Source organism: Scomber japonicus, chromosome 1 (genome assembly GCF_027409825.1).
Source record: "Scomber japonicus isolate fScoJap1 chromosome 1, fScoJap1.pri, whole genome shotgun sequence".
Lineage (NCBI taxonomy): Eukaryota > Metazoa > Chordata > Actinopteri > Scombriformes > Scombridae > Scomber > Scomber japonicus.
The window spans coordinates 41,629,696-41,650,225 of NC_070578.1; the positions used below are offsets into that span (position 1 = coordinate 41,629,696).

At 39.2% G+C, this 20,530-nt stretch overlaps 2 protein-coding genes across 2 annotated transcripts; both read right to left on the reverse strand.

Annotated features, from left to right (window-relative positions):
* Window positions 1-4,683: 4,683 nt before the first annotated feature.
* On the reverse strand, window positions 4,684-9,786 carry gtf2a2 (general transcription factor IIA, 2). Its single transcript, XM_053320138.1, has 4 exons — window positions 9,589-9,786; window positions 8,164-8,268; window positions 6,384-6,566; window positions 4,684-4,844 (listed from the first exon to the last, which is right to left on the reverse strand). The coding sequence occupies exons 1-3, from the start codon at window positions 9,658-9,660 to the stop codon at window positions 6,414-6,416; spliced, it is 330 nt and encodes a 109-aa protein (XP_053176113.1). The 5' UTR covers window positions 9,661-9,786; the 3' UTR covers window positions 4,684-4,844; window positions 6,384-6,413.
* A 2,086-nt stretch (window positions 9,787-11,872) lies between these two features.
* Window positions 11,873-19,187, reverse strand: LOC128371046 (NLR family CARD domain-containing protein 3-like). The gene is made up of 10 exons (XM_053331278.1): window positions 19,090-19,187; window positions 18,652-18,762; window positions 18,046-18,156; window positions 17,515-17,593; window positions 16,197-16,425; window positions 14,166-15,945; window positions 13,841-14,014; window positions 13,310-13,483; window positions 13,021-13,067; window positions 11,873-12,450 (listed from the first exon to the last, which is right to left on the reverse strand). Exons 1-10 carry the CDS (start codon window positions 19,176-19,178, stop codon window positions 11,873-11,875), a joined length of 3,372 nt encoding a protein of 1,123 aa, XP_053187253.1. The 5' UTR covers window positions 19,179-19,187.
* Window positions 19,188-20,530: the final 1,343 nt, after the last annotated feature.

Sequence of the window (20,530 nt, forward strand, 5' to 3'; positions counted from 1 at the left end):
GACTAAACTAAACAAGCAGGTCATGTTTGCTTCCATTACATCGAGCTCTCAATATGAATGCCCCCTAAACTCAGAAAAAAAATTAGCCCGAAAAACAGAAAAGAAAATAATTACTCAGAAAATCAGAAAATAATTACCTCGAAAAACTGATAAAAAAAAAAATGACGCAGAAAAAAAAAAATTACCTAGAAAAAACGACCAAAAAAAAGAATTTCCTCGACAAACCGTTAAAAAAAAATTATGCAAAAAACAAAAAAAACCTTGAAAAACCGATCAAAAAAAATTACGCAGAAAAACCGGAATTTTTTTAATTTTTTTTTTTATTCAAGTGAATGCAATACGCTTCCATAGATAATAAATCAAGTGAGAAGTAGGATCGTTTTCACATTGACTTCATTTTACTATCGGTGGAGTCGCCGCAGGTTTAAAACACTTTTCCAAACCTGGAGCTGCCAACTTGAGAAAAACACTATCCAGGTGCATTATGGGTCCAATGTTTGATCCATACTAAAGACTAGCAGGATATTTCCTCTCAGCTTTACGAAACATCGACGCTGAATCACTGCAGACGTTCTCGGTTTATATTCAATTAAAGTTAATTTTAAATAGATTCGTATAGAAAGCAGCTGCAGACCAGAGATCCAAACCACCTTTAAAGGATCATTAAAGTCATTTATAACTAACTTTGTGCTCTCGGCTCCTTTTACAGAGACTCAGAATGTATGTTTCTATGCAGTCCTCCGTAATGTCGCTATCAGGCAGCTACTCTCAGTGTTAACCTTTGTCCAGACGCAGAGGCAGACCTTTGAAATGATTAATGTGAAGTAATTATTGTATTAGAGAAGCTGTTCAGCTCAGCAGCTTGAGCTCTGTTTGTCTGTTTGTTCTCCGGATCTCCGTAACAGAGCTGAAGAGTGCAAAGTTAGCTCGACCCATAGACAGGTTGAAATAAACCTTAGTAATCCTTTAACGGCTGCAGAAATATGATGAAAAAAGGTATTTTTACGTCACTTTTTTCATACTTTCCTCTGATTGTTGCTTTTGGAGTTTTCTTTTTTAATGACTGGCAGGTTTACCTCCTCAGGACTCTAAAAATTATTCAAATAAAGCAAGAAAAACTAATAATAATGATAATAATAAATGCATTTATACTATATAGCACTCAGAGATGCTTTATAAAGACGTTACACAACTATAAGAACAGCAGCAGAGCAGCAGGGAAGAGTTTTTGTTAAAGAGTCGAGGAGGATCGCAGACGAGTTCAGGAACAAACGAACAGCGATGAAATGTTTGAGAACCACTGATGTAAAACTGTTTGTGGTGCATTCAAGTGCAACGTGTTACATTCAGTGTCACTAGATGTCACATTACAGCTAATAAACATTAGCCCTGCTAGCCAGCTAATAAACGTTAGCCCAGCTAGCCGGCTAATAAACGTTAGCCCCGCTAGCCGGCTAATAAACGTTAGCCCAGCCCCCAGCCTGCTGACGTAATCGGTTCTTGCTTTAGACCAGCAAAGAGTTGGTGCTTGCTCTGGCTCCGTTCTGAGGCTCGGGGCTGGAGCTTTGGTGGTGGAAAAGCAAAGAACCGGTGCTTAGTCAGGCTTTGGCTCCGAAGGTTCGGAGCCAGGGGTAATACTTATATCTGTGATGGGTTAATAAAGCAGTTTGCTGACATCTAGTGGAGGCTGAATGTTTTATATATTTCACCTTTAATTCACTCTTTGTTTGTGGCTTGATTTCTCCCACAGTCCCTGAACTCATCATCACTAATATGTTTCATTATAATATGAAATCACATTAAATGCTGCGCTTGTTCTTTCTCTGCTCCTCTCGCTTCATTTCACCTCAGAGCCGTTTTGATTGTTAGGAACCAGAAGCCATTTCTCTCAGTATTCATCCAGATAAAGTTTAAATACAGATATAAAAACTCACAGAAACACTGAATGACATATATTTTACTCTCTTGTCTTTGCTTCCCTGATGTAAACTGTATTTAGTTAAATACTGGGCCTTTATACGATATCTAATATCTTCCTGAAGCCTTTAAAAACGTTCAGATTTCAGACGTTTAATGTCTTTAAATTTTGTTTTCGGTAAACTGAGACAAAAAAATTCTTCTCTATTTATATTCTGTTCGTCCCGTTTGTGAGTAAAAGGCAAAAAAAAAGAAAAGAAAAAAGAAGTACATGTTGATCGTTGTAATGATGTCATTTTTTAAATAATGCACTCTTTTATACGAGGTGTTGACTCCTGATGTTGTAATAAACTGGAAAAAGATGATTCATGGTTTGTTTTTATTGCTGCAGATTTAATATGAAATTTACATTATGACTGAAACTAATGATTATTTTCATGATAGATTAAATGCTGTCACTTATTTCTTCTATTGATCGATTCGTTTTTTGGTCTATAAAATGTCTGAATATATTGATTATTGTTTCCCAAAGTCCAAAATGATGATCTCAAAAACACAAAGATATTCAGTTTATCGTCATAAAGAACTTTTTAAAAAACTGAAATTATTCACATTCAAGAAGCTGAAATCAGACTTTTACTTCTGAAAAACGACTGAAAACGATGGATTTATTATCAAAATAGAAACTAATTCATTTAAAACGTTGGCAGTTAATCAATTAACTGACTAATAGTTTAAGTTTGAAGAACTTTAGATGTTTAGATTCTTCTCCATAATGAAATAAAAAAAAGTTTTACCATGTCCAACTTCTCCCATGTCCGGGTTTTTGCCTCAGCGACCGCCGCAGCTGCGCTCCGCTTGGCTTGTTGGTACCTGCCTGCTGCCTCCGGAGTCTTACCGCCGGTGTCCATCAGCGGGTTCGGGGATTTCCGCCACGACAGGCACCGACCACCGTGCGGCCCTCACAACACGTTTGAGTCTGCCAGGTCTGACCGGCATCCTCCCCCACCATCGGAGCCAACTCACCACCAGGTGCTGATCAGCTGACAGCTCCGCCCCTCTCTTCACCCGAGTGTCCAAGACATGAGGCCGCAAGTCCGACGACACGACTACAAAGTCAATCATGGAACTGCGGCCTAGGGTGTCCTGGTGCCAAGTGCACATATGGACACCCTTATGCTTGAACATGGTGTTCGTTATGGACAATCCGTGGCGAGCACAGAAGTCCAATAACAGAACACCGCTCGGGCTCAGATCGGGGGGGCCGTTCCTCCCAATCACACCCCTCCAGGTCTCACTGTTGCTGTCAACATGGGCGTTGAAGTCCCCCACGAGGGAACCCCCAGGGGGAGCACTCTCCAGCACCCCCTCCAAGGAGTCCAGAAAGGCTGGATACTCTGAGCTGCTGTTTGGACCATCGGCAAAGACAACAGTCAGGATCCGTCCCCCCACCCGAAGGTGGAGGGAGGCTACCCTCTCGTCTACCGGGGTAAACTCCAACATACAGGCACCAAGCCGGGGGGCAATAAGTATTGCCACCCCTGCCCGGCGCCTCTCACCAGTGGCAACTCCAGAGTGGACGAGAGTCCAACCCCTCTGGAGGAGACTGGTTCCAGAGCCCTTGCTGTGCGTTGAGATGAGGCCGACTACATCTAGCCGGAACTTCTCAACCTCTCGCACCAGCTCAGGCTCCTTCCCCACCAGAGAGGTGATGTTCCACAAACTTAGTGGAAGTCCATAAACTTCATAAATGTAGAATTTATAGCAGGTGTTCCTCATGATTGTATAAATATATATATGCAAGTATGTAGTAGTCTGCAAAAGCTTAAGCACTAAAAGTAAAGTGAGAATCCTGAAAATAATAAAACCACAATTCAAGTAAAAGTCGTATTATCAGTTCATTTCAGAAATTGACATTTTTCATTATGAAAACAAAATTAAAACTAAACGAACCTTCATAAATAAGAACTGACATGTTTAACATTGATCATCAACATAACACAAGATCAAAAGACTGTTTTTAATTTCAAGTCTTATTGCAAACGCTTCAGTCTACACCTTAAAAAACTGATTTACTGACTTATTTACTGTATTATGAAGGACAAAGAACGTGATTATTTACTTTATTTATACGTGTGTGTGTTAGAGTTTAATGACAGAATTAAACTAAACTAAGAAGTCAAAAGTCCAAATAGACCAATCTCATGTTCATTCAGGTTTTAAAGCTTTTATGAGACAGACAGAGAGTCTTTGTGTTTTAAATAATGTTTTTATTAAAGATGATCAGCTCAATAATTACAGCAAACTCAAACAAAACCTGTAAACTGATAATAAAAAAAAAACAAACTGCTGCAGGTACAGTGACTGGTCCACTCTAACACACACACACACACACACACACACACACACACATTCTGACACGCACACCAACACATTCTGACACTCACACTAACACACACACACACACACACACACACACACACACACACTCACACACTCTGACTCTCTCTCTCACACACACACACACACATTAACACACACACACACACACTCTGACACTCACTCACTCTCTGACTCTCTCACACACACACACACACACACACACACACACTCTCTGACTCTCTCACACACACACACACACACACACACTCTCTGACTCTCTCACACACACACACACACACACACACACACACACACACACACACACACACACACACACACACACACACACACACACACACACACACACACACACGGACTCTCTCTCTCTCACTCACACACACACTCTGACTCTCACACACACACACACACACACACTCACTCACTCTCTCTCTCTCTCTCTCTCTGTGTGACTCTGCTGTAATAAATTATATGTACAGTCCAGGTCCGTGTGTGACATCATCACTCTGCAGCGTTGGAGCCTGAATCTGAAACAGACAAAACCGAACCGTGTTAACGACGATGATGAACTCCAGAAACATGATTAATATATAAAACTGTTGGATTATAAACTGTGAAAGGAAAAAAGGTGAAACACAGAAACATTCATCCTGATAAAAGCAGAAAAAAAACTGGAAGAAAAATGATTAAAAAGAAAGAAGAGAAGAAGAAGTTACTGGTCACGGATCATTAATGTGATTAAATCTCATTCTTCTTATTGTCCGATGTGTTAAAGTGAAGAGTGAAGTTTAGAGGAACAAACAGGAACAGGAAGTCTGCACAAAATAAAGTGTTCAAACTAACTGATGAAAATTAACTCAACTCTGAATACACAACATTTTAGTAACTTGTGAAGATCCTAGATGATTCATAGAATATAAATTCATTTAATTAATATAATTACTAAAATAATCAGGATACAGGGCATCTGCACATTTTTAAGTACAAATTTAAGACTTTAAGATCTTTTTAAAGTATAAAATAAGAATATTTCTGAGCCATAATAATAATAATAATACTATAAAAGCAGGATTTTACTGTTGTAATGTAGATAAATGGAGCTCAATTTATTAAGTCAATTCATACTTTTATACTTTTATACAGGACTGTAACTAATGATTAGTTTCATTATAGTTGCATCTGCTGATTAGTTTTCACTTTAATTAATAAGTTGATTGGTTGGTTAATGTTAAATAATCACAATATAATGATAAATAACATAAACTGAACAAATATAATTACATTCAGATGAAATTCAACACCTTAACTCCTTCAGTTCAGACATTTCAGAGCTTAAATATATAAAAACAACATTTAAGACATTTTTTTAGGATCCTGTAAACTGAACATAATAAATATTTACAGGTTATGAACTGTGTGATATCTGAGACTGACTGAGAAACTTTATGTAACTGAAAATATGAGATTACATTTAATCTAAAACAAAGTGAATGAGTCCTGTAGGTTTTTACTCTTTCAGAAAGCAGAACGTGGTTGATGTTTTACTTTCATTTTTGTTCTGTCCATTTTATGATGATTTAAGAGAGTTAATGTTCCAACAAACAAATATATAAATATTTTGGGGTTCTGATTTCATATTTAAGCTGCAAGTTATATCTAAGTATATTTTATTTTCCTGCTTTTCATTTCTCTGTTGATTATTTCTGCTGGATAATGTTGATGTGACAATGAAGCTTCTGTTATTTAATTATTTAAACTTGTTGCTCTTTATCGTTATTTACACTACTTTAACTTTGACATGGCTGTGGACTAAACAGGTTTATATACATGATGGTGTAAAAAGGGTTAAACAGTTATTATAAACACACCTTAATAAAAACTTGTATGTTTTTATTTAAACAGATTTAAAGAGGTGTTGATTCATCTTCACATCAGAGTCACACCATTTATATGAATTAATGTTCATATAAGAAGAAAAAAATAACAGAAACACGTCAAACAGTTCAACAGCATCACCCAAAACCACCACCTCTTTAAAAAAGATCAAATAAAAACGGAGCAAATACCTGCGGTTCATCACCTGGCACAACATAAAATCAGACGAACGTTGAGGACGACTCACTCTTTCCGTCACAGGCGACGATCTTCACCTTGTCAACCTTCACCAGGTCAGTGACCTCCCTGAACTCCACATCATTCAGAACAAACGTCCACACGTTGTCACAGAACCTGTAGGTGTTCAGAGAGCCCTGCAGGACCGACACCACAAGGGTTAGAGGGGGGGGGGGCAGAGAGAGACGGACCGACACAATGAAAACATGAAAAACATACAGAAGAATATGACCTCATGTGGGCCGCACCAGTAAAAAGGAGGGAAGGAAGGAAAAGAAGAAATGAAGGAAGGTTGGTAAAGACAGGAGGGAAAGTGGACCGGATCAGGTCTGGTTCACACCGGGCACTGAAGCGCTGCGATTAGCTGCGAAGCGCCGAAGAGCGGAGCTACTTTCCTTTCAATGTTAATCAGTGGTGTTGTTCACATAGGCAGTGCCGCGGCGCTCTGCCCCGCTGCCGGCTCGCGCTGTGCCGCGATCATTTCAGCGTCTGGTCCGTTTTCTCTGTGTGCCGCAGCCGAATGTGTCAAGCCGGGCAGGAAGTCAAACAAAGCAACAACAAGAGAATCCAGTTTTCTAAATAAAGCATGTCAAAACAGAGACAGTGAACAAACAGCTCCACGTGTGACAACAGAGGAGCCGCTTGACGACCGGCGCCGAGAAATACGCTTCTGGTGTGAACTGAAGGTCTGTGGCACGCGCCAGAATATCCAAACATGGCGCTTCTGTGCCCCGTGTGAACCAGGCATTAGGGTTAGGGTCCCTGCTTTAGATACTTCTACTTTTATTCAGATGGTTATAGCTTCTGATCAGTTTGGTTGAGCTGTACGCCGCGATGATGTCACTGTTTATGTATTTATTATTGTTGTGTTAGTTGTTGTTTGTGCTTTCACTATAAATCAAATTTCCCCTCGAAGGGCAATAAAGCTCCGAACTGAGTCATAAACCTCAGACTTAGTCATATTTCTGCTTTTTAAAACTACATGATTACAGATTAAATATCATAACACTCAGTAAATGACCCAAATATAAAACTAACTGTAGTAAAACCAGTTGTGTCTCTAAATCTATAACTGATAAGCATCGTTCACTCATTTGACCTGATTTAATAAAAGTTAATGGTTTCCACTTTTCAACCTTTCATTGTCTCACTGACACTTTAAACAACCGACTTATTGTTTTACACAGGACAGTTTTTAGTCTGAAGAGTAGAGCTGGGCAATTAATCGAAAAATAATGGAAACCCTTTTGGTGGTGGTGTTCACTGTTGCCATGACAGCAAAGGTTGCATATCTTTAAGGAATTTAAAACTTGTGTCCAGTGATGATTTCAACTCAACCCATGATCTTTACATAGTTCTAATCAAGTAAACTAGACATTAACCACAGCGTCACACCTTCAAACACCTTTATTTTCACTCTCTAAATATCCTCATGTGTGAGGGCAGCAGTGGAAAATACTAAACTAAAGAAACTGTGATAATACATCATTGATCATCAAGCATGGAGATAACCCTTCATTAATCCTAATCCAGGTTAAAAGTTCAATTAATGGTGATTTTGATTTTTGCCATAATCGCCCAGCTCTACTGAAGAGTCATCGATGTTTCTGATAACTAGAAGGAGTCAAACAGTCTGTAACACATGTGCAGGTCGTATTTCAGATCCTCACAGAAGCATGAATGGACGTTCAGAGACAGCAGCAGCTTCTCTCTGACTGGGTTTCATGGACTCACCCTGAAGTTGACTCTGTTACGGACTCTGTTGGCGAGCGCTGTGTTGATGGCTTTATCGAACTGAAGGAGAACCTGCAGAGCCAGCTGAGGAGTGATCTGCTGAGTCTGGACACACACACACACACACACACACACACACACACACACACAATATTTAATATAACATCTGACAGCAGGAACCTGACCCTGACCCTGACCCTGACACACACACACACACACACACACACACACACACACACACACACACACACATACACAAAGGACAGAAGAGTCCATCCCAAAAAACACAACTACTCAGAAACTGTAATGAAATATAATTATTCAGCTTTTCAGATTCATCAAACCATTAATAGCTCAATTTTTTTGGGGTAAATATTTAAACTCTGCAAACTGACACTGCTACTAAATAAGGAATGACTGCCAATGTTTGGGGTGGGTTAGAGGGGGGGCGGATAAAAAGTATGGCGACATTTTGCATGACGATATTGTATGGATCTTTTATTATAGAAATAAAATGAAAATAGAAGTTTTTTTCCTTAGGGGTTTGTATAATTTCCAGGTGAAAAAAGGAAATGAGTTGCAACATAACGCAGAATATCGCAATATATTTAATATTGTAATAATATGGTATCGTTGAGCCGCTAGCCAAATTGTAGATGACTTGTTTATTTATTATTTTGTGTATAAAATATCCAAAGCTACTTAAAAAATGCCTGTTTTAATTCCTACAGTCCAAGGTGATCAACACTTTGTTAATTAGATAATTAGAAAATGTATCTGCAAGTATTTTAATAATCAAATAAACAGTTAAATATGTTTTTAAGCAATAAATGTCACTGTTTTTCAATATTTTCTGACATTTTAAATCCTTCTCAACATTCAATTAATTTTCTTTTTACTGTATTTTACTGAATTTGGGGACTTTTTTGCAACCTTGACACAAACAAAGGACATAACTTTATTTATATAACATATTTATAGAAGTTTTAACCTCAAAATAATTATCTAGACATCAAAACATTGGCTTTACTTGAGTTAATAAATTGTTTATTCTTCTTAATATAAAACCTATTTAATGATTTATGACACATTCAAGAAAACAAAAACTCAATTAAACGTGTCTGAACATCTTTTTATTGATTCTTATTCTTATATTTAGTTTGTTTATTGAATAATTAGTGAACAACAGAAGTCACATGTATCTAATAATAACAGATAAGATGAGTTAATGTTAAATTAGTAGTTTTATTTACTGTTTAACTACATTAACTCACTGGTAAGATGATGCTGGTTAAATACGACAGCTTATATTAACCGTTTTAGACATTATAGAAAGGATAACACGATATATTTGTGTTAATTTGAGCAGAAATGGGAGTTAGCAGCTATGCTAGGCTATGCTATGCTATGCTAGCAGCTGCTCACCTGTATGAGCTCATCCAGACTCTCCTGCAGACTGTTTCCCAGCGTGGTGTTCCTGTACAGCTGGTAAGCCATGCTGGAAGCTAGCAGACAGATAACCCGTTACTGTAAACAACTATCCTACAAACACCGAGCTAAATATCGAGCTAACGGAGCTGCTTTACTCTCTTTGATTCTTAATCTGCTGAGTTTTAGCGCTGTTTTCCCTTCATTGATCTAGATTCATTACCGCCACCTGCTGCTGCGGAGGGAGAACTACAGGCCAGCTACATGCTACACACTACACGCATTACCGCCACCTGCTGGTCTAGAGTGAGAACTACAGGCCAGATATATACTACACACATAGTACTACTGATAAACTACACTACAAGCCAAATATATTACACACAGTACTACACACATAATACTACACACATAAATTACACGCATTACCGCCACCTGCTGCTGCAGAGTGAGAACTACAGGCCAGATATATACTACACACATAGTACTACACACATAGTACTACACACATAAACTACACACATAAACTACATACATTACCGCCACCTGCTGCTCAAGAGTGAAAACTACAGGCCAGATATATATTACGCACATCGTACTACACTCATAAACTACACTCATTACCGCCACCTGCTGGTCAAGAGTGAGAACTACAGGCCAGTTATATTACACACATAGTACTACACACATAAACTGCACTCATTACCGCCACCTGCTGCTCCAGAGAGAGAACTACAGGCCAGATATATAGTACACACAGTACTACACACATAAACTACACGCATTACCGCCACCTGCTGCTCCAGAATGAGAACTACAGGCCAGATATATGCTACAGCTACACACAGTACTACACACATAAACTACATTACTGATTTAAAATGAGTTTCATGGACTAAAACTAGACTAAAATACTTTGGGTTTCTCTTTGACTAAAATCAGACTAAGATGTCAAGACCTTTAGTCGACTACAATGTGACCAAAAAAATAGTATAGTACAGTGGATTAAATATCACAAAAACTAACAAGGGCATTTGACACAATAATAATACTAAATCAAAAAAAACAGCTGACATAATTAACACCAGGAGATCACGTGATGTAGTTCTACTATCTGTCCACTAGATGGAGCCAACTGAACATCTAATGAACTAAAGATCAGCTCAACATCATCAGCTGCTGTTAGTATCCGGTGTTTGACCTTTGGAGAGCTGAATGTAAACTACAATTTATTACTCATTTGTAGTTTACTGTAATATTCATTATAGATTTTTATACTTTGTGTTTTATCTGATTTCCAACATTTCTGCTGCCTTTGCTTTTTCTCCTTCTTTATTTCATTCCTCGCTTTAGTTTCATTAGATGGTGTACGAGTGAATTTCTTTTCATACCAACACAAAATTATTCCACTGTTAAAAGATCAAACAGACACACTTTCTACATTAAACATTTTTATTGGAATGATAAAAAATCAAAATAACATCCCAAAATATTCCTGCATAGAATAAAGTGTTCTTAAAAATATCCCAAAAGTAATTTAGTACACCATAACAATAGCAGCTTAATGAGTTTAATCAAATGTGCCTCAAAATAACTTAGAATAACAATTAAGTTTATATTCAATTTGAAATAATAAGCCAGACTTTTTACATGCACCAGTACCTAATGTCTTAAAACAAACAAATGCAGTATAAAATGAATAAAGATTCAAATGAAATATCTGATTGAGGTATAAATAAAGCAGATACAACACATAGCAGCCATGTCACGGAGAGCTGTGTCAGAGACAAAATGACTCACTCTGTTTGACTTGTTAGGACTATAGAAACACTCTGATTGTACAGTGATGTTACAAAGTGGAGCATCTTGCCTCTCACACGATCTTTGGTCAAGTACAGAAATATGAACTGACAACAGACGAGTTTCATTTGGTCATCAAGTGACAGAATGAATTAGTGACAGCTGATATGATGCAGAAGAAACCAGAAAATATTCACATTTAAGAAGCTGGAATCAGGGAATTTGGGATTTTTTCCTTATACTGTATTGACTCAAAACATTAAGTTTTTAATCAAATAACATCAGTGTTTTTGTGCTTCTCATATGTGTTTTATCTCACCATCATTAAAAAAATCTATTCATGGCATAATTGTTGACAACATCCTCACTTTACTGACAATGGATAATATAACAAGCTTTTAAAATACGTGTGTGTGATGTTTGACTTCAGCAGCTGATCTTCAGTCAGCATAGTTTCTGTCCACAGGAGAGACTCTCCCTCCTACAGAGGAACCAGAGAGACTGAGGAACCAGACCTGGACCAGTAGACCCCAAACCCAGCATACAGAGGTTCAGTGAATGTGGTGTTGAAGGTGTGGAGGTGGATCAGTCTGTCAGAAGAGACTCTGTAGAAGGACAGAGTGCCAGCAGGACAGCCCACATACACTGCTACTCTGTTAGAGACAGAGGAGGAGGAGGAGGAGGAGGAGGAGGAGGAGGAGGAGGAGGAGAAGGGGATGGATATTTCTCTGTTCTCATGACAGACAGCGTAATGACCATCATCACAGCAGCCCAGACTCCAGGACTGATCATTCTTTCCAAACACACTGCCATCTCTGCGACCTTTCCTTTTGATTCCTCTGTAAGTCACTGATATAAAAACCTCTCCTGTCCACTCAACCTCCCAGTAACAGCGACCAGTCAGAACATTTCTACACAGCAGCTGAAGCCAGCTGTCAAATCTGTCTGGATGATCAGGATATGACTGAACCTCCTCCACACGTGTCACCTTCCTGTTGTTGTCAGACAGTTTGAGGTTTCTGTGTATTGTGTTTGGATCCAGTTCCAGTTCACAGGCATCTGATGGAGAGAACGAGACACAATACAGCTGCAGTTTATCATCTGTTGATTCTTTAACAACTATCACTGAAATAAAACCATTCAAACTTAAACCATCTCCATGACAACTGAGGAAGACCATGAGATGTAACTGAAAACTTTGATTTTAAGTGGACATTTTGATGTTTGTCTGAATGTGAATTCAACAGTTCAGTTATAACATGACAGTGATATTCAGTAATATTCATGTTTTTCCATGTTTGGTGTAAAGTGAAGGTCTTTGCACATCAAGCTGAAGTCAGTATGAATGAATGAACTTTATCTGCAGGAGAGACATGAGGGACATTTTGGAGCAGGTAGTGCCACCATGTGGACGTTTACAAAACATTTCTCTTTTAGTTCCTGAACTGTGACCAACAGAAGGAAACTTCTGTTTCATGGATTCATTGGTTCAAGATAAATGTCCGTTTAGGTCACGCCCATTTCTGCCAAAACACATTTTCCATAATTTTGAACTTTTTTCCACTTCTTTTACATATTTCATCCAGTTTTTCTCAAAGTTCTCATGAATCAAACTGAAAACACACTTACACTTCCTCACACCAGGTTTCAGTCTCTGCAGTCCACCATGGTCCATCCTGGAGGAAGAGACAAAGACACAATCAGCTTCACTCATATCCACCATTAATTATGAACCAGAGTTCCTTAGTTAGTTAGAGTGTCTGTCCATCTGTCCATACCTGAGAGTGTCCACCTGTCTGTCCATACCTGAGAGTGTCCAATTGTCTGCCAATACCTTAGAGTGTCCACCTGTCTGTCTATACCTGAAAGTGTCCACCTGTCTGTCCATACCTGAGAGTGTCCACATGTCTGTCCATACCTGAGAATGTCCAGTCTCCAGTGTGGATCCTCCAGTCCAGCAGACAGAAGCTTCTCTCCTGTGTCTCCTGGATGATTGTAGCTCAGGTCCAGCTCTCTCAGATGGGAGGGGTTGTAGCTCAGAGCTGAAGCCAGAGAAGCACAGCCTTCCTCTGTGATCAGACAACCTGACAGACTGAACACACAACAGTTAAATCAGTTCTGAGTAGTACTTCTACTTTGGATTTTCCTCTGATTGTAGCAGACATGGAAGTAATTATTTGTATTGTAATTCCTTGACTTCATGCACATTGGGACTTTTTTTAAATTAATTAAATATATAATATATTCATATCTGAATGATGCAGATATTCTCACTCACATGTTGGCATAAAAGGAGTTTTACTTACTATATACATGATATTATAATACTTCAGGTCGGATAGCACACAAAATATATTTATCACACAAATCTCAATACTAAAACAATCTATATCAAAAACTAGAACATATTAAAGCCACAATATTACTTTAAAGTCATAGAAATGAGAACCTGAGAGTTTCCAGTGTGCAATGTAGATTCTCCAGTCCAGCAGAAAGCTGCTTCACTCCTGAATCCTGCAGGTTGTTGTTACTCAGGTCCAGATCTCTCAGACTGGAGGACTGGGAGCTGAGAACTGAGGACAGAGCTGCGCAGCTTCTCTCTGAAAGGTTACAGTCACTCAGTCTGGAGAAGAATCAGAAGAACAAAGTAAAAACATTTTATTTAAGTTTTATTCCTTCAAAGAAAAAAAGAATCAGGATAAGCAGAACAAAGAAGAAAATTGCAAACGTTAGTTTTCTTCTCTGAGACCACCTATGGTTCTGTGTGCACCTACAGAGCTTTGTTGGAGGCTTTGACCACTGGCAGCAGCCTCAGAAGAGCCTCCTCTGAAGCAGAGTATTTCTTCAGGTCAAACACATCCAGATCTTTTTCTGATGACAGTAAGATGAAGCCCAGAGCTGACCACTGAGCAGGAGACAGTTTATCTGTGAAGAGACTTCCTGATCTCAGGGACTGTTGGATCTCCTCCACTAGAGAACGATCATTCAGTTCATTCAGACAGTGGAACAGATTGATGCTTCTCTCTACAGACACATTCTCACTGATCTTCTTCTTGATGTGGTTGACTGTTTTCTGATTGGTCTGTGATCGTCTTCCTGTCTGTGTCAGCAGACCTCGTAGGAGAGTCTGATTGGTCTGCAGTGAAAGACCCAGGAAGAAGCGGAGGAACAAGTCCAGGTGTCCATTTGGACTCTTTAAGGCCTCGTCCACAGCACTCTGGTAGAAATGGGTTGATTTGTCTCTGATCACTTTAGACCACCTGGATGTTGTTTGTTCTCCTGCCAGCAGATTGACTCCAGACTTGATGAATGTCAGATGGACATGAAGAGCAGCCAGAAACTCCTGAACACTCAGATGGACGAAGCAGTACACCTTGTCCTGGTACAGCCCTCTCTCCTCTTTAAAGACCTGTGTGAACACTCCTGAGTACACTGAGGCTGATATGATATCGATGCCACACTCTGTCAGGTCTGATTCATAGAAGATCAGGTTGCCTTTCTGCAGCTGCTCAAAAGCCAGTTTTCCCAGAGACTCAATCATCTTCCTGCTCTCTGGACTCCAGTGTGGATCTGTCTCAGCTCCTCCATCATACTTGACCTTCTTCAGCTTGGCCTGAACCACCAGGAAGTGGATGTACATCTCAGTCAGGGTCTTGGGCAGCTCTCCTCCCTCTCTGCTTTTCAACACATGCTCCAGAACTGCAGCAGTGATCCAGCAGAAGACTGGGATGTGGCACATGATGTGGAGGCTTCGTGATGTCTTTATGTGGGAGATGATGGTGCTGGCCTGCTCCTCATCTCTGAATCTCTTCCTGAAGTACTCCTCCTTCTGTAGGTCAGTGAACCCTCTGACCTCTGTCACCATGCCAACACACTCTGGAGGGATCTGATTGGCTGCTGCAGGTCGTGTAGTTATCCAGAGGCGAGCAGAGGGAAGCAGTTTCCCCCTGATGAGGTTTGTCAGCAGCACATCCACTGAGGTGGACTCTGTAACATCAGTCAGGATCTCAGTGTTGTGGAAGTCCAGAGGAAGTCGACACTCATCCAGACCGTCAAAGATGAACACAACCTGGAACTCTTCAAACCTGCAGATTCCTGCTTCTTTGGTTTCAGTAAAGAAGTGATGAACAAGTTCCACCAAGCTGTACTTTTTCTCTTTCAGCCCATTCAGCTCTCTGAAAGTGAATGGAAATGTGAAGTGTATGTCCTGGTTGGCTTTGTCTTCAGCCCAGTCCAGAGTGAACTTCTGTGTTAAGACTGTTTTCCCAATGCCAGCCACTCCCTTTGTCATCACTGTTCTGAGTGAGGCTTTAAAGATGTCTTCTTGTCTGATTGTTGTTTCCGGTCTGTCTGGTTTTCTGGATGCTGTTTCAATCTGTCTGACCTCATGTTCATCATTGACCTCTGCAGTCCCTCCCTCTGTGATGTAGAGTGGTGTGTAGATCTGATTCAGAAGGGTTGGGTTTCCTGCTTTAGCGATCCCCTCAAACAGACACTGGAACTTCTTCTCCAGGTTAGACTTGAGTTTACGTCGACACTTTGCAGTACGAGCTCCTGAATGAACAAACAACAAATTAACTCAGTGAGTGGATCCTACAGAAAGTCTCGAAATCTGAACATGTAAGCGTGTCTGTGTAGTTTTTCCTCCTCCATCAGTTTTATTCAGCCCATCAGTGGAGGACAAACAGCCTCTGATCTGATGCAGATGTGTGCAGCATATTTACAGCAGAGTTTGAAATATAAACCTCTCCCATGTTGCCTCCATTTCCTCTCCATCATGTTAAAATCTGTTAAAATCCTCTTACTGCTCTGCAGACGCTCAGCCAGCTCCTCCTGCTTCATTCTCCTCAGGAAGTGCACTGTGATCTTCAAAAATGCCTCTCTGCTGCTCCTTCTCTGCTCTTCCTCCTCACCATCCAACACCTCCTCATCCTCACTCTGACTCTCTAAGCATTTTGGGTAATCTGGACTCAGACCCCTCTGGACTCTCTTCAGCTCGTTCTTCACAAAAGTGATGATGTTCTCCTCCAGCAGCTGGAACAGAAAGATAAAGTGAACATTTCATTTAAACTGGTAGAACACAACATGTGATTCATGTGTCAGTCTGAAGGCCTGCTGGTCTTATTTTCATTTACAAAATGTTTTACCTCATTGAGTCTTGGTATATAGTGCTGGTGTTTTTGGATCATTAAACAACTTAGGAGGGCTGCATGGCAAAGTCTGATATAATATTCTGTCAAAGTTTGTTGTTTCACTATTTCAGCTCCAGTTGTCTCTCCCGCTACCACACTCTGTACTGTCTGACTCCACAACGCAATATTCAGCCTTGTATCATGATTTAAATTATCCACCTTTCATTAATGTTTCACACTCATATAGTACTTGTTATATTCTTTCATTGTATTTTCATTTTCTTGATTGTTTTCCTTTTTATAATCTAGTTTCTATACTTATTTCAACACATCTCCTGTCTTTTAGTAGACATATTATTTTATTTATTCCTTATTTTATCTTTATCTTTGTTTTCCCAACTTATATTTCTGGTTTAACTAACTTTACTTTCTATCTTTTACATCTTCGATTGTCTTTTATTATTCCTGTTTTTGTTTTGTTTTTTTAACATGGTCATTTACTGTTTATGCATAGATAGGGGGTGATTTGTATTTTTTTGTGTAAAGCACTTTCTTTTACATCACATTTGTATGAGAAGTGCTATACAAATATAGTCTGTTTGAATAATTAATTGATCATTGATAGTTTTCTTCAAAGGTATACTGATATTTTAAAGTGTTTATACATTTAGTATGACATTTTTCAGTATGCTTTTTCCTACCACTACATGACATGACGTGACATGGACTGTATTAGAAAACCCACATTTTACTGTCCTTGAAGGCACCACTACAGAAAACGAGGAAACATAGTTTGTTGTCTAATGCATATCTCTAAAGTCCGCTAGGTGACAACTTTTACCAGTAACTGAGTGGAGAGCTCTGGGTGCAGGCAACATGTTAAACAAATTAAACATTGTTCTTTGAATATACTGTCCACATTGTAAATGATAATATGTAATAATCATAATAATAATAATGGTAATAGTGGTATATTTGTACATGTACACACCATAAATATGGAGTCCAGCTGTGTTTGATGCTGCTGTGCAGACTGATCACTGGGAACCTCTGAGCTCTGCTGCTGAACTCTGTGGAGAAAACATCACAACATTTAATGACTCAAATCTGCACACAGCTTATTAAATGTTCTGTCATGATGAGACATTTTAGATTTTTTTCTCTTCTTCTATAAATGAAAAATATTCTTGTGTCTAACAATCCTTTCTATCAATTATAAATGTGTTCAGTCAGTTTATCAATCCTGAGATCAATATTCTGACCTTTGCTCAGCAGGGTTCATCTTTGAAGTTAGCTCAAGACAGACACATCCAAGTTAGCTGCTGCTCTGATTATTGATGTGATGTTTTCAAAGTTACACACACATATTGATATAGTGACCATGTTGGTGTCTTATAACAGTGAGCTCTTTGACGTGTGACTGTTGCACAGGTGAACACTGTGATGTCACTGCTGAAACTATATATTGATTCCTCTTCTCAGGAGAGTCAGGTAATAACAAACTTCACTTTTAAATTCTTACCTTCCATCAGCAGGTTGTCCATCTTTAAAGTCAATAAGGTCACCCATAGACCAGTCACTCTTCATGGACACACAGCTGGGTTCAGGAGAGTCTGCTCTCTGCTGCTGCATCCTGATACAAATAAAACAGTTCATTCAACAATTTCATAACATGTTTTGATTTGAATGGCATCATAAACATTTAGTTTGGATTGTTTAGAAGAGAGGAGGGGGGAGAAGAAGAAAGAGAAAGTAAAGTTGATATGATATTAAACTGGTATAAACATAGACTGAAAAAAAAAAACATTGGATGTAGTCACTGTGATGTCACCCAGTGGTTTGTAGTGTTTGAAGCATCGAGTTTGACAATTTAACATCACTATCTTGGATTTGAATGGTGCCATCTTTGATTTTTGGAGCCAGAACTGATCGTATTTGGACAAGATGGTGGAGCTGACTCATTAGAAGATGTTTTACTACAACTAAACACAGTATATAATATAACACTGAACTCTTTGACATGTGACTGTTGCACAGGTGAACACTGTGATGTCACTGCTGAAACTATATATTGATTCCTCTTCTCAGGAGAGTTAGATAATAACACACTTCACTTTTAAATTCTTACCTTCCATCAGCAGGTCGTCCATCTTTAAAGTTAAAAGGATGATCCATAGACCGGTCACTCTTCATGGACACACAGCTGGGTTCAGGAGAGTCTGCTCTCTGCTGCTGCATCCTGATACAATCAAGGTTTAAAAAGATGAATTTTGAGCAGACTGTCAGCAGCTGAAGTTTTAGAAGCAGAATGAAAATCAGTAAGAAGACAGTGGATGAGAAACGTTCTCCTGTTCATCAAAATGTCATCTGATGAAAGATGCTGTCTCATCTTAGTTGATTAGTTGACTAATCAGTGGTTGAGCTCTTTGTTAACTCACAAAGTTAGTAGTTCATTCTGACTTATTATTCAGTAGTTGAGTGTCAGATGTGACAGTGAGTGTGAATAATGATGGTGGAGTGATGTGAGTGGAGAACAGTGATGGACAGTTAGAGATCCTCATCTCACCTCTGAGCTTTGGTCTGGCTGTCATGTTCCCCACACAGAGAGCTTTTAGAGGGAGGGACTCCCTCCTCTCTGTCCTCACTCTGATCCATAGCAGAGAAACAGCTGCTGGGAGAGCTGCACTCACTCACTACAACATGGTTTCATCACAGGACACATTAGTTCTCATTCATCTCTCTAACATGTCAAAAATACTGTAGAAAACAGAGAAGCAGCAGCTCTTCCCATCAGACACACTGAGCAGGTCCATCTGAGGACTCTGCAGCCTCTGGGACAGTTCACAACATGGACTGTAAAAGAGCTTTCAGTCAAACCAAGTCTGTCTCAGTGTTGGAGGATGGTTGTTTTTTGGATTAAAATGCACCACAGCCAAGTTGATTCAAGCTGTTTGACAAGTTCAGACACTCCCTGCATTTTTCACTGATGACATCTTAGATTACAATCAAATTGCTGTTGGTTCAACCTGAGATCCACTAACAGTAAAACAAGGAAATCATTCTCAAACTGCTCACCTTTAACTCATAAAGACACACATAATCAAGAATCAAATCCTCTGTAAAACCAAAAGTATTAAATAAATCTAGTAAAACAGATAATTATCATCAGAAACAGTTCTACTGTCCAGTCAAACAGTGATTCAACACAATGTGATCAAACTGATGGTTCATCAGACATTTACAGATTTCTCTGGTAGGATTCTCACCTGCTGAAGTCTCTTCAGGTCAATTTACAGACACTTTCCACCTTCATGTGTAGAGGAAACATCAGGAGAGAAGAAGCTGATAATTCTCCCTCGTCAGTCCTGCTGTCTGTGTTCATTTGATCTGAAGACGCTGTCACATCCTCATAACTTCAGAGTCCACATCTAAAAAACACATCAGAGTGACGTCAAAACCAGTCTAACCTCTAGCAGAAACACAGTCAGTATCAGATATCCCACATAACATGAACATAATCTCCACTAGATGGCAGCACAACAGCACAGATTAAAAGCTCCATCACCTCTTAACCCTCCTTTACACAAGTTACTCTCAGTTTCTTCTTCACTGATGTTTCTGTTTTTACAGCAGCTCACATTGTGTTTTGGGATTGAATGAGTTGTGTTCAAATTCTGGATGGACAAATAAATAAATCCACTAAGTAAAACACTCCAGCTCATTGAGAGTAAGTTTTTTTCTTCTTTGGCCTCTGTCTTCAAACCTTTCTACACACGTCATCAATCTGGCTATCATTCTTTCTTAATCTTCAGAAGAAGATTTGACTACACAAGGTTGATTTCAGAAATTAAAGCCTTTCTTTCTTTCTTTCTTTCTTTCTTTCTTTCTTTCTTTCTTTCTTTCTTTCTTTCTTGTGACAAGTTTTTAGTAGTTTTTGGACAACAACATGTCTACAGCACAGAGGGATAAGATATATCAGACTCTGATACACATTGTTGTTTGGATCT

Bases quoted from the DNA above. Each gene is read 5' to 3' on its own strand.
- LOC128371046 (XM_053331278.1), bottom strand. From the start codon at position 19,178: ATGGATCAGAGTGAGGACAGAGAGGAGGGAGTCCCTCCCTCTAAAAGC. The intron at 15,946-16,196 runs GTAAGAGGATTT...TTGTTCATTCAG, and splicing joins GGCTGAGCGTCTGCAGAGCA to GAGCTCGTACTGCAAAGTGT. The intron at 13,068-13,309 runs GTATGGACAGAC...CTCTTCCTCCAG, and splicing joins TGGAGACTGGACATTCTCAG to GATGGACCATGGTGGACTGC.
- gtf2a2 (XM_053320138.1), bottom strand. From the start codon at position 9,660: ATGGCTTACCAGCTGTACAGGAACACCACGCTGGGAAACAGTCTGCAG. The intron at 8,269-9,588 runs GTGAGCAGCTGC...GTGTGTGTCCAG, and splicing joins GTCTGGATGAGCTCATACAG to ACTCAGCAGATCACTCCTCA. The intron at 6,567-8,163 runs GTGAGTCCATGA...TCGGTCCTGCAG, and splicing joins GTAACAGAGTCAACTTCAGG to GGCTCTCTGAACACCTACAG.